General features: G+C 39.2%; 2 protein-coding genes and 1 pseudogene across 3 annotated transcripts in view; 1 reads left to right on the top strand and 2 right to left on the bottom strand.

Moving 5' to 3' along the window:
* LOC309838654 (SKA complex subunit 2) overlaps positions 1-12,484 on the bottom strand; it is a 28,196-nt gene extending 15,712 nt beyond the window's left edge. The window contains exon 1 of the mRNA XM_082679878.1: positions 12,382-12,484. Coding sequence (XP_082536004.1) covers positions 12,382-12,414 — 33 coding nt within the window. The 5' untranslated portion in view covers positions 12,415-12,484. The remainder of the gene's footprint in view (positions 1-12,381) is intronic.
* The window catches only part of PRR11 (proline rich 11), a gene marked incomplete at its 3' end in the record, with an annotated part of 56,228 nt that overhangs the window by 19,427 nt on the left and 18,150 nt on the right, over positions 1-18,651 (top strand). The gene's annotated exons all lie outside the window — the stretch shown is intronic.
* Positions 12,177-12,334, bottom strand: LOC309837877 (annotated as a pseudogene). Its single transcript has one exon. The product of its transcript is annotated as an uncharacterized misc_RNA (transcript).

The following is an 18,651-nucleotide window of genomic DNA, read 5'->3' as shown; positions in this document are numbered from 1 at the left end:
CTGTATAACATGCTAAAGCATAATTTTAAATAAAAGTTTTTAAAACTTACTAAGTTACCACAAAATTCTTAGGATTATGGGATTTGTTGCTCCAGGGTTACCTTAAAATAGAATCTCTATTCTAGGAGTCCTTGTTTATGGAACAGATATTCTTAAGCCTATGTTTTTGTGTTTTTTAATTAATTTATTTATTTTTGGCTGTGTTGGGTCTTCGTTGCGCGTGGGCTTTCTCTAGCTGCGGTGAGCGGGGGCTACTCTTCGTTGTGGTGCGCGGGTGTCTCATTGCGGTGGCTTCTCCTGTTTTGGAGCACCGGCTCTAGGCGCAGCAGGCTTCAGTAGTTGTGGCACACAGGCTAAGTAGTTGTGCCTCACGAGCTCTAGAGCGCAGGCTCAGTAGTTGTGGCACACGGGCTTAGTTGCTCTGCGGCATGTGGGATCTTCCAGGACCAGGGCTCGAACCCATGTCCCCTGCATTGGCAGGCGGATTCTTAACACTGTGCCACCAGGGAAGGCCCAAGCCTATATATTTTTGTTTGTTTGTTTGTTTGCGGTATGCGGGCCTCTCACTGTTGTGGCCTCTCCCGTTGCGGAGCACAGGCTCCGGACACACAGGCTCAGCGGCCCTGGCTCACAGACCCAGCCGCTCCGCGGCATGTGGGATCCTCCTGACCAGGGAACGAACCCGTGTCCCCTGCATCGGCAGGCGGACTTTCAACCACTGCGCCACCAGGGAAGCCCAATGTTTTTTAACTTGATATTTTAGTTCTGCTTAAATTTATCTAGTATAATCCCACAGTCCATTTAACAATGTCTTCTCTTCAAGGGAGTGGTTTCAGCTATGGCTTCACGTAATACCTGGGGGTCCACAACGTACTAAAATCACCAATAGTACCAAAAAGAAGTGGTTCCTTCCCTTAAGTTTTTATATTTTAATAAGATACCAGGGGCTTCCCTGGTGGTCCAGTGGTTATCACTCGGCGCTCCCAGTGCAGGGGGCCCATGTTCAATCCCTGGTCAGGGAACTAGATCCCACATTGCACAACTACAAGATCCCACATGCCACAACTAAAATCCCGCGTTCTGCAACTAAGACCCAGCACAGCTAAATGAATGAATGAATGAATAAATAAGTGATACCAAAGAGTGTGCTTCCAATCAATGGCATGATGGAGCCGGCTAAATTTTTAGGAATTTTTGCAAGCCAATTGTTAAACACAGCCATCACTAAAAATTAAATTATTAAATTTACAACTAAATAATTAAAAACAAATATATACACAAAAACCATAACTTCCTAGTTATTTTACTATATTTTACTCTTATCTATGCTCTTGAGGTCTATCATATCTATACAGTAGAAATATATCACATGCTACTATTGCATGTCTTTCCAACTCCATTTTCAGTGACATCATGCTGATAGCTTAAACTCGGCTAGGATGGAAATACATACACCAGGGAAACTGGCAAATGCTAAAATTCAGGACTTCCCACTTTCCCACCACAGCTGCACTTATATGTATACCACTGCTTTCAAAAGGTTTTTAAAAAAATTTCCATCCCCCCTTTAAGTAATATACCCACACTTCTATTTGGAAAATATTTCAGAGAACAAATAGAATTTTAAACAGATTTTAAAAGACAGGGGGTACAGGGAATAGGGAGTTATTGTTTAACATGTGGAGTTTCAGTTTGGAAAGATGAAGTTCTGGGGATGGATGGTGGTGATGGTTGCACAATGATGAGAATGTACTTAACACTGCTGAGTTCTTTACGTTTTAAATGCCTAAAATGGTAAATTTTATGTGTATTTAACCACAATTTTAAAACTTTTTTAAAAGAGGAAAAACAGTTTGAGAGTAGAATGTTATCCTCCTTGAAGAACTGAACAGAACATTTTGTGATAAAACCTAGGGGAAGTATTTACTTATTAGCGAAGTCAGTGGGCTGTGGATTAAGCAGGGGACAAAAAAGGAAAAAGGGTGCCAATGCAATGTTGAGAAAGAGAAAAACAATGAAGATTCTCTGATCTGAACCCCTCATTTTATAAATGAAGAAATAGTCTAAGTGACTTCCCTCTAGTTCTATTTTCATTACTCTGTTTTTATGTAGTTAGACCAAAGTTATACATGACATTAAATCCAATAAGAATCACATAGATGGGGGAAAAATGTAAAGACTTTACCTAATATTAAATTTAAACAGTTTTTTTTAAGTTTTAAATCTAATATCTCTGCAGTTAGTCCATTAAAAAATTCTCTCTGAATATAACCTGGTAGTCTGGTACAGAAGAAAAGAAAATAAGAGGATTGAGATATGTGGCAGAAGTTCTAGTTCTGGTCTCACTAACCAGCTATGTGGCCTCCAGTACCTTCCCTCTGAGTCTCTCCTATTAAATGAGAGAGATGGAAATCTAGTCCCTTTCAACACTAAACTTCTATTATATCATTATACCACAAATAAACCAAAGTTTAATTTGTCAAAATGTTAAAATTAATGAAAGTGTTTCTTTTTCCTAATATATAAAAACTTGGGGCTTCCCTGGTGGTGCAGTGGTTAAGAATCCGCCTGCCAATCCAGGGGACACGGGTTGGAGGCCTGGTCTGGGAAGATCTCACATGCCTCAGAGCAACTAAGCCCGTGCGCCACAACTACTGAGCCTGCACTCTAGAGCCTGCGAGCCACAACTACTGAAGCCCGCATGCCACAACTACTGAAGCCCGCATGCCACAACTACTGAAGCTGCGTGCCTCGAGCCCGTGCTCTGCAACAAGAGAAGCCACCACAATGAGAAGCCTGTGCACCACAACAAAGAGTAGCTAGCCCCCACTGGCCGCAGCTAGAGAAAGCCCGCGCACAGCAACGAAGACCCAATGCAGCCAAAAATAAATTAAAAAAAAAAAATTTGACCTTTGAGTTTCAGATTTTAATGTATGTATTGAAAAGTAGCTTCTACTATTTGTTTTCTTCCTAAACAAAGATGACTGTTGCTTCAGTTTCAGCTGCATCATTTCTGCAACCTGCCCATTGTTCTTCCCAAACACCAAAACCCTATAAGCAATATTGCACTACTCAGAACTATTTACACAGCAGAGACAATATCGATAGGGTTCTAGGATCTGGTGATAAACAGGAAAATTTCTAGTTACACGGTAGGAAATTTACTGACCAATTATGACAGTCTCCAAAACTCATTAGTGTCTGATTAATGGAACAAAATGATATTGCTAAACTTCATTCACATTGGAAGCCTTGTAAACAATGAGGTTGCTGTTTAATTAGTTTTAGCTACCTGTCTTATTTTTAGGCATATTAGAATATTTAAAATAAAACTAGTGAATTTTTTAAAGCCCAAGACATTCATATTTCATATTCACAGTTTTTCTCTAAATCAGTAATAAAAATAAATGGGAAAAGTTTTATATCAATCCTAAGAGTGGTAAATGAAATATGCAATTTAGCTGGGAAAAGTCCATGGAAATCAATGTTAAAGCCCCAAAGACCACCAAATTACATTCTGCCAATTGGACATCCTTGGAAGAAGACTGGGATTGTAAGGATGATACTGTACAAATGGGAAAAAAATACTTCAGGAAATAATTTAGAGTTTTAGAGAGCATGCCACATATTTCACAAACACAACATTCCGTCATACTAGTTTTTATTATGATAAGCTTAAGGCTTTAGATAAAAGGCACACTGTATGACATACCACTCAAGTATTTGGCAGCAAGGAGAAAAGAACATAATTGCAGTACAGTTTAAAAAAATATTTCCTCTTTACAAAAACCCATAGATTCCCACTGCCACAAAAATGCTCCCTTTCAAAAGGACCAGCTCCAAACACATCGTCTTCTGAGAGAGCCTGTCTCAACATCAAAACACAGGGAAATGAAGGGGGAAAATATGGCAGCCTTGCCTCTGATGAGAGGAGTTGGTAGAGGTATGTTCTGGACTCAGTGGCTAGGCTTAGAAATACATTTTCCATAGAAACATTGTTTTAACGGCAAATTAGGTATCTTAACACTCCTAGATCTAGGTTAGCTGTATTATCAACCAAAGAAACTACTTAAAGCACCCCTTTCCTTACATTCCCATCTCTCCAATACAGGTTTAGAAACACCTTTATCTATTCTCATTTTATTTTTTTCATGGATAAAGTTTACCAAGTCATGTCTTATATTACAATCATTTGTTTGCATGGTAGTGTCACCATTTGATTTCAAGTTTCTTGCTGGCAAGAGACTTGTCTTTTCACTTCTATATCCCTGGTTTTTAATATGCAGTGAAAAAAGGGAATAGATTAAAGAACATTTATTCATTTGAAAGAACAGCCTGGGAATCCAACAACATTCTAAAGCCTGTTTTAATAAATATTTCAAGCTCTTAACCAGTTGAGCGCCACCTCTAATGTCTACACAGTCAAAATTGGTTTTTTGTATATTTCTGCCAGAGAGTTGACTATTATCCACTCTCTTCCAGAGAGAACAAACACATGTCTATGCTTGTCTGAAACAGATAAGCAGCAATATGCACAAGCACCCAGTTACAGACATGTTATTTCAGGCAAATAACAACATCAAAGCAGAAGAAAGTGTGAAGTTTCAGGTTCATCAGTTCCTAATCTGCAGACTTTTATGTAACAATTAAGAGAGTAGTACACATGAGCCTGACTTTATCAGTTAAAGTAGTCTACTTAACTTTTTTTAAGCTTTCAGGATCTTAGGTTATTTATGTTAACTGTGCTATGGACACATAATAGACTACAGGGATAGATTTTGATTTTCATAATATATAGAATGAACCTGGTTTAGAAAAAATAAAAATATACCTACAAAAGAATCTAGAATAGGGACTTCCCTGGTGGCACAGTGGTTAAGAATCCACCTGCCAACACAGGGGACAAAGGGTTCGATCCCTGGTCCAGGAAGATCCCACATGCTGCAGAGCAACTAAGCCCGTGCGCCACAACTACTGAGCCTGCGCTCTAGAGCCCACGAGCCACAACTACTGAGCCCGTGTGCCACAACTACTGAAGCCCACACACCTAGAGCCCGTGCTCCACAAGAGAAGCAACCGCCACGAGAAGCCCGCGCACCGCAACGAAGAGTAGCCCCCACTCGCCACAACTAGAGAAAGCCCACACGCATCAACATAGACCCAACGCAGCCAAAACTAAATAAATAAATAATAAATACATTTTTAAAAAAAAGAATCTAGACTATACAACGTAGTCTTTTTTTTTTAATTAATTAAAAATTTTATTTTTGGCTGCTTTGGGTCTTCATCGTTGGGGCTGTGTTGCTGAGTGGGGGCTTCTCTTCATTGCAGTGCACAGGCTTCTCATTGCAGTGGCTTCTCTTGTTGCGGAGCACGGGCTCTAGGCGTGCAGGCTTCAGTAGTTGTGGCACGCGGGCTCAGTAGTTGTGGCTTGCGGGCTCTAGAGCGCAGGCTCTGTAGTTGTGGCACACAGGCTTAGTTGCTCCATGGCATGTGGGATCTTCCCGGACCAGGGATCGAACTCTTTGTCTCCTGCGTTGGCAGGTGGATTCTTAACCACTGTGCCACCAGGGAAGTCCTCCTTTTCATTATTTTTTTTTTTAAAGACTTCTCTGTTATTTATGGTATCCTATGCCTTATAAATAGAGCAATAAAGAGTGTAGAACACAGAAATCAATATATAATTTTATCAGAAGGCATTAAATTTCCCTATATTTTATCCAAAACCTTAACTGGGTGTTTATATGTAATATGTTTATATTTTATCCAAAACCTTAACTGGGTGTTTATATTCTGAACACAGAAATCAATATATAATTTTATCAGAAGTCATTAAATTTCCCTATATTTTATCCAAAACCTTAACTGGGTGTTTATAAGATTTTTTTTTTAATTAAGGAACATAGGTTCATAATTACTACAGAACATGAATATTTACAATAATTTTAAATGTTTAGAATGTAATAAAGGAAGTGTGGTGGAGGTTTTCAACTTAATAGCTAGAACTGATTTTACTAGTTCTTCATCTCAACCCCCCTGCCCCCCATCTCAAAACTGTACTGACAACTTGCGGTTTCCCCCACTTGTGCAACACCTCTGTACTTTCACACGCACTGTTTCCTTTGCCTGGAAAGTTTTCTGTTTCCTTCACTGGCTAATCCCTACTCATCCTTCCAGTCTCAGATTACCTCTCACCTCTAACAAGAATCCTTCCCCAGGTTAGGTGCCTCTTTCCAATGTGCTCCCACAACAACTGACATTTACTTATCCCATCATGGCATCTGTCTCAATGTATTTAGCCATGTCTCCCAGATAAGTTCCTTAATATCTCTAGCCTCTGGTACCAGCCTGCCCTAGTAACACTTACCAAAAGAAAGTATGAAGTACTATCATCTAAAATTGGAGAAATTACAGAGAGGAGAGGAGGAATTAATAAGAACTACTACAACTCTCACATCTCCTAACAAAAATAAATTGTTCTGAAAAGCTAAATTTATTTTACAGTCACTAATCACTACATGAAAATCTTAAGTGAAAACTGAGATTATTTCCTCATTTATAAAATGAGAACAAAAACAATGAATTAAAGAAACAAGAATTGACTTATTTAGGACTTCCCTGGTGGTGCAGTGGTTAAGAATCCGCCTGCCAATGCAGGGGACACAGGTTCAAGCCCTGGTCCAGGAAGATCCCACATACCGCGGAGCAACTAAGCCCGTGTGCCACAACTACTGAGCCAGGGAACAACAACTACTGAAGCCCGTGCCCCCAGAGCCCGTGCTCCACAACAAGAGAAGCCACTGCAATGAGAAGCCTGTGCACCACAATGAAGAGTAGCCCCAGCTTGCTGCAACTAGAGAAAGCCCGCATGCAGCAACGAAGACCCAACACAGCCAAAAATTAATTAATTAATTAAAAAAAATCACACTAAGCAGGTTATAAAAAAAAGTAAGTAAGACCTATAAACTGAAAACTGCAAAACACTGTTGAGAGAAATTTTAAAAGACCTAATTAATGGAGAGATAATGTTCACGTATCAGAAGGCTCAATATTGTTAAGACAGCGATTCTCCCCAAATTGTTCTTTAGATTCAACATAATCCCAGTACACCTCTTTTTTTTATAGAAATTGACAGAAAAATTATGTGGAAATGTAAATTAATTTAAAAGTTTTAGAAAACAAGAGCAATGGGTGAAGCCTTATACTAGATGATTTCAAGGCTTCCTAACAAAAGTTAACTCAAAATGGACTGAGATCTAAATGTAAAAACTAAAACTATAAATCTTCTAGAAGAAAACATTTGTGACCTCGAGTTAAGCAAAGAATTCTTAGATAGAACACAGAAGGCATAAACCATAGAAGAATAAAATGTATAAACTGGACTCCATCAAAAAATTTTAAGGGAGAAGGCAAATAGATAAAATCAAAGGACTCTTGTAATAATAAAAAGACAGACAACTCAATTTGAAAATAGGCAAAAGATTTTAACAGATATTCACTAAAGAAGATATACCAACTTCAAATAAGCACATGAAAAGATGTTCAATACCATTAGCCATTAAGGAAATGCAAATTGAAACTATAATGAGATACCACTACACACCTACTAGAATGGCTAAAATGAAGAAGACTGACAATAGTACCAAGTGTTGGTGAGGACTTAGAGAAACTGGAACCCTAATACAGAGCTTTGAAAAAGATTTTAGCAGTTTCTTTTAAGATCAATCATACTTTTATCATGCTGCCCAAGAGAAATGAAAACATTATGTCCACATAAAGACTTGTATTATAATGTTTAGAACAACTATTCATAATAGGCAAAATCTTCAATTAACGATTCCATAATCTGGTGAAAGGATAAACAATTTGTGACATTCTAGACAATGGAATACTACTCGTCAATAAAAATGGTCCAACTCCTAATACATGCAACAACATGGGTAAATCTTAAAAGCATTATGCTAAGTGCAAGAAGCCAGACACGAAAGACTAGAAGGTTTGTGTTTATGATTTCATTTTTACGAACTTCTAGGAAAGGCAAAACTAGAGGTCTGTGGCTGCCAGGGAGTTTGGGAGGTTTACTGCAAAGGGTCATAAGGGAACTTTTTATGGTGAGGGAAATGTTCTATATCATGACTGGTGGTGGTGGTTACATGACTGTACACATTTATCAAAACTCATGAAATTGTACAACTAAAACTGTTGAGTTTTACTCTATGCAAATTATCTCAAACTGATTACAAAAAAACAAGTGATGGAGTCACATTTTATTATATCTCATAATTACAAAAAGAACATTAAGACATGCATTCTAAAGTTTTAAACTCAAGCATTTACTATACAATACACAAAATTAACACCACTTAAGATTTGAGGCAGGTTACCACAGGAAATATACAGCAAAGATTGTATTCATCACATACTAATTCATCTTCAAACTCAATTAAAGAAAACCTGAGATTTGTCAGAACCTATCCAAATCTGTAACAGAAAGCAAATGACAAAGTACTACTTGTTTAGACAAGCCATAACAACTTTAGCTATAAAATGTATCCTCTCAATGTGTTTCATAATGCATTACAGTGGTGAATTTTTAATTAGTTGAAAACATTTTTTTTTCAAATTATAACTTTCTAAAACATATACTTTGTAATAAAATTATATAGTTTTCAGCAACAAAGGTTGTGGTAAATTACTCACAGACACTGAAGAAAGATGTAAGGCAAGAACCAAAATTCTGGTGTACATTCTGCTTTCAGATGCTTTGACAATACTATTGCACTGCTAGCTGTAAAGTACAGTAGTGCAATAAAGTCAGAGCATTCGTCAGCAGTAATAGGTAGGAAAGACACACAAGAGCATCTTGCATCAGTTGAAGCTTCAGAGTGAAAAGAATACAAAGAAGGGTTGCCTCTTTGGACAGAAGACATCCAAAACCTAAGAACAGTTATATCAATGTTAAAGAAAAAAAAAAGAAGACTAGGATTTAAATATCAAAGTGGTATTGGTTTTTGACGACTAACCTATGATTAATATGCAAACTGAAAACATGCATAGATGTAGAAAGGAATTTTGTAAATATGTTATAAGCTGTATAAGTTATTCACATGGGTATTGTTAATACCTCAGGACTGGTATTAACAGGTTATAATTACTACTTAAGGCAAAGTTGTGAAAATATTTCTGTCATGAGATGTGTTGGTTAGCTCCTCCATAGCAATTGACCGATTAACTGCCATATAAAACTAGCCTTTTGAGTAAGATTACCAAAGAAAATAAATGAAAAGTGAAATAATATTTCCCAATTTCTATAAACCCTATCTCTCTCGAATCTAAACTACAATATAAAAAGCACTTACCATCTTATATCAAGAGTTCACAGACTTCCAGGGAATCAATGTCTCGTAAACAGGATACCATTAGAGCTACTTAACTGAATGCTATGAAAGGGGATTTTAAAATTTCAGATAACCCCTAAAACATCTTAAATATAAGAGGAACATCTCCATTTCCTTCAAGCGCAGAAAAATCAAAGAGAAAATAATAATGGGAGGAGGAGACGGCTCTGAGATTTAAGAGGTTTCCTTGGATTCAAGCCAATTAACATTCTAACCTTTTAACTGGTAAGAAACCATTGTGAAGTCAGATGTCAACACAGAAATAGAAATAGTATCATAGTATCACATTGCACTACCTTTTGTGTACAATCTCTACCTGTATCACAAAAGAAAGACACTAGCCAAATACCACTCAGTCAATAAGTGAAGGGAAAAAAGTTATAGAACAAAGATTACCCTACAATGAGTTTATTCCTCCATTAATAATGTTGACTGATGCAAAAACACTTTCCATTGTTTAAAATATCATACATTAAAGCATATATGTGGAATCGAGAAAAATGGTACAGATGAACCTGTTTGCAAGGCAGAAATAGAGACACATGTAGAGAACAAACATATGGACACCAAGGGGGGAAATGGGGGGTGGGATAAATTGGCAGATTGGGATTGACATGTATACACTAATATGTATAAAACAGATAAGCAATAAGAAAAAAATAAATAAAATTTTAAAAAACAAATGTTTAATTTTCTGAATCAGGTTAAAACTAGAAAAATATATGAAAATTTTAAACTTAAGAGGATCAGGATATTTGTCTGATATCTTAAAAAATTAAGATAAGTACTTTCTTTTCAAAGTTAGATAATAAGTATTCTATTTCACTTATTAAATATTCAACATTGGTTCCTCAACAAATCCTTTATTCAAGTAATATAAAACCAAAACTCAGAGGATTGTACAGGAAATCATTTACCTTTGGAATCTTAGAAAATAAACCAGTTCACAGATATAACATTTTTTTCTAAAAGCACATGGCAAATCTAAAGGTGAGATGTATGGTCTTATACTACCCAGCCAGTACAAAGCAGTAATAATAAAAGTGTAATTGTTCAAATACAATTTTTAAACCCTAATGATTATGGAAAGAAACTAATAATTTGAACAGGAAAAAAAAAGTTATGACTAAGTTAGTTAAAAGGAATTTAAGAAGATCTGTTTTCTTCTCTTCCTCTCATAAAAAGAATTTTTAAAAACTACCCCATCATTCAAACACCTAAAAGTTCGAGTCTGGCTACCTCATAATTTTCTAAAACCTACTTTTTTTTCAAGATGTACACGTAATTGCTTTCCCCTTAAAATAAAATGTGTTCAATCTTAAACATGTCCTGTGAGACTATTGACTCTAATGCAAACTTCAAAAAAGGCTTCATTGGTGCCTCAAAATTAAAAGCCAACTTGAGAGGGAAAAAAAAACTGTTAAAAGCAGAATTAGTATCATTTAGCATCTTACAATTAGGCAGAAATATCCATCTGGAGGGAGGAATTCATGATGGAGGAGATGGGCAAGACAATGTTAATATCTGTGCCTGTTGGTAGAATCAAATTACAATACTTAATACTGTTTTTTTGTTTTGTTTTTTGAAAGACAGTTAATGATAAGAATAACAAAACTTTGAACTAGAAGTTCATTATTTAGGGTTTGGAAAGCTGCAGGAAATTCTTCCTTCTTTGCTGCCATTTCTCACCTTCCCAATTCCCACACACACACCCCACAAAGAAAATCAAAATTCAAAACGTTAGAAGCAAATGAAAGTCAATTTTGTATATGAGAGCCACTACAATTCATTAATACATCAGAAGAAAACAGTAATAAGATATATCAAGGTCTCGCAATTTCTGGGGGTGAGGGTCTTCCAAGATCACTACACGTTGCAGATATTAAAGAGACCCAAGGTTCCGCTTGGAGAAGAGTAGCACAGGCACGAATGGTACTTAAGGAGTAACGCCAAGGAATGGCAGGGAGGAGAGGATTGTGATGGAGATTTTGGCTTTTTTACTTAATCTTGTTGTTTTTCTTTAACAAAAAAACGGACAGGAGTTCGATGATGGGTGCGTTCTCCAACTTCCCCACTCTAAAGGAAGCCAGCCCAATCCAAACACTCGTAATGCGTTGGGGGTAAAGGGACTGAAGATAAAACAAGGGAACTAACAAAAAAGCGCGGGCGATCCAGCCGGTAGTCTAGGGATGGGAGGGAGAGAATAAAGAGGACAAGTGAGGGAAGAATCCAAAGAAAAAACTAGTACGGCCCTCCAGTTTGGCGCCCTAGAGCAGGCCAAGCAGCCGCGGGAGTCCTTCCCAATTATTCGCCCCCGCCCCCTACTTTCACAATGAATGAAACTAGGCAACTCCAGAGCAGCGGAGCCTCCCACGTCCCAGGTCCCGCCCGCGCTCCAGGAAAAGAAGCTCGTGGTTGAGATTCCAAAGGCTCACACGTCTCCCCCACCGATGGGCCAAACTGGTCTAGGGGCTTCCTTGGCCGCTAGGAGGTTGTGCACGCAACAGCCTGCCCTGGGCTGAATATGAACGCTTCAGCCCTAAAGGGATTTCTCTCCCCCCTTCTCTGTTTATTCCCCACCCTCCATCCCCCTTTCTCGGACTGTGAAAAACCTCTCCCCTTCTTGGGGCGTTTAGAGACCATTACAGTCAGGTCTTTTTGGTGGAAATACACAGAACGCTGTTTGCACCAGCCACAGTTCCTTGAGAGGCGAAAGGTGAGGGCGAGGAACAAGGAATTCCAAAGGCCCCGGACCCCCAGCATCTCCCGCCATTTCCTTCACGAGTTTCCCGGATGTAATCCCTTCCCCCCGCGGCGGTTAAGAGACCAGGCGGCGGCGACTCCCTTTGGTGCAGGAGGAGGAGCTCGAGTCTAGTCCAGCCTCCTCCGCCCAGGGTTTCCGGCGACTCCAAATTGCGTTCCACATTGGAGGCCATCGGGGAAGAATAAACTACCCAGTAGATCTCCTTCATTTTACACTCACCATCAGTTCCAGCTTATCGACCTCCGCCTCCATGTTGAATAGTTGACATTCCTCAGACCGCGGCGGCGCTTAAGCCGCAAACCGTACTAGCACTGAGGGTCCCTATTGGACAGCTGTCATTCAACGTCTCGCGCTCATTGGTTCTGCCGCTTCACCGGCGCCCGCCCATTGGCGACTGGGAAACGCCCCTCCGCATGAAACACCTTTTCCTGTTGGGCAAGGACACAAAACGCCGCAGGAGGATTGGCTCCTGTACCCTTTTTTTTTTCCATTGGCTGCACCCTCATCTCTACTTTCAATTTCACAGTTAGAATTCAGCAGAGAAGAGCTTGCGATTGGTGTAATCGGAAGAAGAGCCAACCAATTACACAAAAGCTTCCAGAAACAGCAAAGAAGACGTGACACACCTTTCCTCTCCAGCTTCCCCTCCACTTCGCTCCCGCCTTCCTCCATATTCATACAAGAAGCGCCTCGGCTCTGATTGGTCGGAGTGTGGCTCTACCTCAGCCAATCACAAGCCAAGCTGTGATCCTACACTACACGCAGAGCGAATTGTGGAAAGACCAAGGCTACGATTGGTCCCTACACGATAAGGTTTTAATTTTGAATTTTTCTTTATGGCGAGGGAGAGGCCACTGCCGGGACCCCATCGAATCCCCGGACTCTTAGCCTAGTAAGTGCAGGGGTATCTTTCTACGTTACCTGGGCTCGCATCTTCCGTAGCTGGGCCTGTTGCTGCTTGTGGTCTTACGGTTTACAGAGGTGGGAAGTTTCGCTGGACTCGGAGGGGAGACGGATCGGAAAAGAGGAGGTTTAAGGCTGGGTAAGAAGTGCTCCGCCTGGCTCCACTTTAATCATACTTTTATTTAATTAACGCTCTTCAAAAATATGTTTTGGAGCAAAGTCGCCTTCCTTTTGCACAGTCCTTTACATATTTGCTGTTCCAAACGTGGTTCGCGGGCCAACAGCATCGGCATCACTTGGCTGCTTGTTTAAAATACAGATTATCTGGCTCCACCCAGACCTACTGAATCAGAATATGCATTTTAACAAGACCTCCCCCCGCCCCGTGATTCTTATGCACTTTAAGTTTGAGAACATACACTTTTTGATAGGGAGTAGTACTATGTTCCTTAATATAGTCTTAATATCGTCCGACTTTCTGGGAGAGTATCAGTTTAAAAAGTGTGTCCTTTTTTCTATGTGACTAGTACTGTGCTGGACTAAGCTTTAGGGAACCGCAATCTCTAGAGAAACAAGACAGGAGCTAACAAAATAATGCTGCACAACATAAAATGTAATTTAGATATAAGCAAGTACCAGCAATAGCCCTATGGATGTTCAAGAGGAATCAGTTGAACTGGTAATGGAAAGTGATTAATTGACAGAAAGCTGTTTGTGGGAGTGTAAACACAGTTTTTCCATAAAAATGTGTTTTAGGACAATATTAAAGAAATCCAATTGTCGTTTTTAAACCGAACAAAGGGCTCCTGTGCCCGCAGTGCAGAAAGCCAAACTGACAGCGGGAGCTTGCAGCAAAGATTTTATTGCAGGGAGCCAGGCGAGGAAGTGGGAGACAAGTCACTCCAACTGGTCTCTGAGTTAGGGGTTTTTAAAGGGGAAGAACAAAGGAGCTGAGGTTAATCATCTTAGTCATCTGCGGTCTACCCTGTCTTTAGTCCAGTGGTCTGTGGCCCCCGGGATCTATGTCAACATAATCTATAAAGGTCATCTTACCCTGGAAGATAATTCAGAACAGCAGATAAACAGTGATGTTTATCTGAAAGTTGTGCCTTAAGGCACCTGACTTTCATTACTTATTGTTGATTATGCAAACGTGATCCAACAGGTATGGGCTAGGCCAAAAGGGAACAAAAGAGGAAGAAGAAAAAGAACAAAAACCCGGGCATTAGTTTTCATTATAAATTAGACATAGGACTTGGTTTCAATTTCTGTTGCTGCCACAGCTTTGTAAGTACCCCCTGACCAAAAGCATTTTTTTGTATCACAGGGTGGAGTTTTAATAGAAGCAGCAGTGCCAACTCATGCAGAGGAGTGTAATTCTTACTCTATTATTTATTGCATCTTCCTACTGGAAATAGTTTTGGACCCATCCTTTAACCATATGAAGGTGCAGTATGATTTGAAGAATTAAAAATCTCCCTCACCAAGAGATTTTCTGGAATGGTATTAAAGCATATTCCTTAATCAAAATAGAGAACACTTGCTATTCTTTCATTCATTTATCGAATGAAATGGTATTTAATGCCTGCTATACTCTAGGTCCTGGGGAAACAGATGAATAAAATTTATCCTACCCTTGAAAAACTCAAATCCAGTGGGGTGACAAACATGCAAACAAAAATTACAATGCAATATAATAAATGTCACAATAAGGGTGTGTATAAAGTGCTATAGAAGCACAAAAGAGATGACGTATCAGCCAGTAAACATTCCATAAGGACAGAGACTATATTGTATCCTAGCACCTACCATAGTACCTGGAGGATTATAAGCACTCACCAAAAAGACAAAGAGAGACCTCCCTGGCAGTCCAGTGGTTAAGACTCTGCCCTTCCTTTGCCGAGGGCACTAGTTCAATCCCTGGCTGGGGGACTAAGATCCTGCATGTCGCAAGGCGTGGCAAAAAAAAAAGTAACTGAATCTGGAAGGCTACATAAATTGACCTGAAGGAGGATATCCCAAGCAGGGGGAAAGACTGATAACACTATAGAAAGTATCTGGTGTTTGGTTTGCCTGAAGTACAAACTGTTAATCATTAGAAGAGATGAGCCTGCAAAGGGCTGTTAGAGCTGAATTGTGAAAAGCTTTGAAAGGTATGCTAAGGAATTTGGTTTATCCAGTGGGTGATAAGTATCCTTCAAATGCTTTTAAACAGGGAATATCAGGGTCATATTTTTGTTTTAAAAGACTAACTCCAGATGCAACTAGAGATTATCATACTAAGTGAAGTAAGTCGGAAAGAGAAAGACAAATACCATATGATATCACTTATATGTGGAATCTAAAATATGGCACACATGAACCTATCTACAAAACAGAAACAAGACTCAAAGACATAGAGAACAGAGTTGTGGTTGCCAAGGGTGGTGGAGCGGGAGTCGGGGTGGGGGGGTGATGGACTGGGAGTTTGGGGTTGGTAGATGCAAACTATTACATTTAGAATGGATAAACAACAAGATCCTAATGTATAGCACAGGGAACTATATTCAATATCCTGTGATAAACCATAATGAAAAAGAATATTAAAAAGAAAAAGAATGTGTATAACTGAATCACTGTGCCGTACAGCAGAGATTAACACAACATTGTAAATCAACTATACATCAATTTAAAACATAATTTAAAAAAAAAAAAGACTAACTCCAGAACACTGTAGAAAATAAACTGGCAAGGAGAAGGACTGAAGGTAGGAAGATCACTGGAGGAACACTCAAATCCAAACTGAGGAACATTTTCCAAAACAACTAGCTGGAATTCTTCAAGAATATAAACATGAAGAAAGGCAAATACTTATATAAAAAGGCTGAGGAACTATTATAAATTAAAGGAGACTGAAGAGATACTACAGTTAAATGCAATGTGGAGAGGGACTTCCCTGGTGGAGTGGTAGATAAAAATCCACATGCCAGTGCGGGGGACATGGGTTTGATTCCTGGTCCAGGAAGATCCCACATGCTGCAGAGCAACTAAGCCCCTGTGCCACAACTACTGTGCCTGTGCTCTAGAGCACATGAGCCACAGCTACTGAAGCCTGCATGCTAGAGCCAGTGCACCGCAACAAGAGACACCACCACAAGGAGAAGTCCACACAGTGCAACGAAGAGTAGCCCCCTGCTCACCACAAGTAGAGAAAGCCCGCGTGCAGCAACGAAGACCCAATGCAGCCAAAAATAAATAAAATTAAATCTTTAAAAACAAATAAATAAATAAATGCAATGTGGAGAGGGAAAGGAAGCAGCTGTAAAGGATATTGTTCAGACTATTGAATAGTAATTGAATATGGACTATATTCAAAAGTAAAATTTCCTGATTGTGGTTTTGTAGAATAATGTCCATGTTCATGTAAGGAAACTGAAGCTAAAGTATCTCGGAGTGAAGTATGATGTCTGCAGCTAACTCTGCTCAGTCAAAAACTAAAAACTTTTATGCATGTGTAAGTATTTTTTATATTTATGTACGTTTATTATATATTATATTTTTTACTTTGAAAAGTTTCAAACCTTGAGAAAATTTACAGGAATAGTATAATAAATAGTCATATATCATGCACCTAGATTCACCAACTCTTATCTTTCTGTATAGGGGTGTGTCTGTGTAATATGATATGTAAAAATTATATAAATTACATAAACACGTGGTTATATATTTTATACATTATCATGTATAATATATATTGTACATTGCACACACATATATATATACCCCTATGAAGAGAGATAATTAACAGATAACAGTTGGTGAATCTAGGCAAATGATATATGAGTGTTAATTATACTATTCTTATAAATTTTCTCAAGGTTTGAAATTTTTCAAAATTAAAAGAGTAGGGGAAAATAGACTATATCAAAAGACAGGGCTTCCCTGGTGGCACAGTGGTTAAGAATCCGCCTGCTGATGCAAGGGACACAAGTTCGAGCCCTGGTCCAAATCCCACATGCCGCAGAGCAGCTAAGCCCATGTGCCACAACTACTGAGCCTGCGCTCTAGAGCCCGCAGGTCACAACTACTGAGCCCACATGCCACAACTACTGAAGCCTGTGTGCTCAGAGCCTGTGCTCTGCAACAAGAGAAGCCACTGCAATGAGAAGCCCGTGCACCACAAGGAAGAATAGCCCCCGCTCACTGCAACTAGAAAAAGCCCATGCACAGCAATGAAGACCCAACGCGGCCAAAAATTTAAAAAATTAAAAAATTAAAATTAAAAAAAGATGGAAAACTAGGGAGAGCCCAGGGAAAGATGGTGAAGGCAACTGAAGATACAAGACAGAAAGGGGAGGGATGGTAAGGAGAAGGGACAGGATGAATTAATCAGAGAATTATTTCTGATTCATGTTTATGAATAATATATAATTTTAATATAGTCTATTCTAATTTATTTATTTATTTTTGGCTGTGTTGGGTCTTTGTTTCTGTGCAAGGGCTTTCTCTAGTTGCAGCAAGCGGGGGCCACTCTTCATCGTGGTGCGCGAGCCTCTCACTATTGCGGCCTCTCTTGTTACGGAGCACACGTTCCAGATGCGCAGACTCAGTAGTTGTGGCTCACGGGCCTAGTTGCTCTGTGGCATGTGGAATCTTCCCCGACCAGGGCTCGAACCTGTGTCCCCTGCATTGGCAGGCAGATTCTCAACCACTGCACCACCAGGGAAGCCCGTATAGCCTATTCTATAATGGAGTATTCTAATTTCCTCACTTTTTCTTTTTTTTTTTTTAATGTTGTGGTACAGGTTTGTTTTTGTTTTTAATTGGCCTTAGATTCTTTTCAAAACAAGGCAAGTAAAAAGAAAGGAAGTATATTTTTCAATTTAAGAGATAGGAAAAATGCTTTGAGTAATCATGAAAGAATGAGCTTCTGTCTAGTGTTAGCAATTGGAATCCCACCTAATCTAGCAAAAAGAATTTGTATGTCTCATTACTCTTTTGGAAAGGGGACTTTACATGTCTCACCTAGATAAAGATTGCTCTGTACTCTTTTTATAATTGGACAGTTATCCTCTGCAGAGTATCTAAAGCTTTTAGTAAAGCAGTGATAATAAAACAAACCTTAGCTTGCTGTGTCCTCTGTCCTGTTTGAGGTAGGAATTCATTATCTTTCACTTTTGGAAGAGCTATGATTATTTTTTAATATAACGTTAATCTAGGAATTATCTCAGACTGCATCTTTCTATCCTGACAGATTTGACATATTCTCTTAATTCTCTGCATGTGTCAATTACTGTATTGAATTAGAAAGTTATTAAATAGTAATAATGACCCAGGGCCCAGGACATCCCCACACACACACACACACAGAGAAGAGAGAGGAGAAAATATGATTTAGTTCCCAGATTTTTTTTCATTTAAAAAATAATTTCTGGACTTCCCTAGTGGTCCAATGGTTAAGAACCCGCCTGCCAGTGCATGGGACATGGGTTCGATCCCTGGTCCAGGAAGATCCCACATGCCACGGGGCATCTAAGCCTATGCACCACAACTACTGAGCCCACACGCCACAACTACTGAAGTCCACGTGCCTAGAGCCCAAGCTCC

The sequence above is a fragment of the Grampus griseus genome (genome assembly GCF_964374135.1).
Source record: "Grampus griseus genome assembly, chromosome: 20".
Classification (NCBI taxonomy): Eukaryota; Metazoa; Chordata; class Mammalia; order Artiodactyla; family Delphinidae; genus Grampus; species Grampus griseus.
The sequence above is the reverse complement of the archived record's forward strand: the minus strand, read 5'-3'. Positions and strand labels throughout refer to the sequence as shown.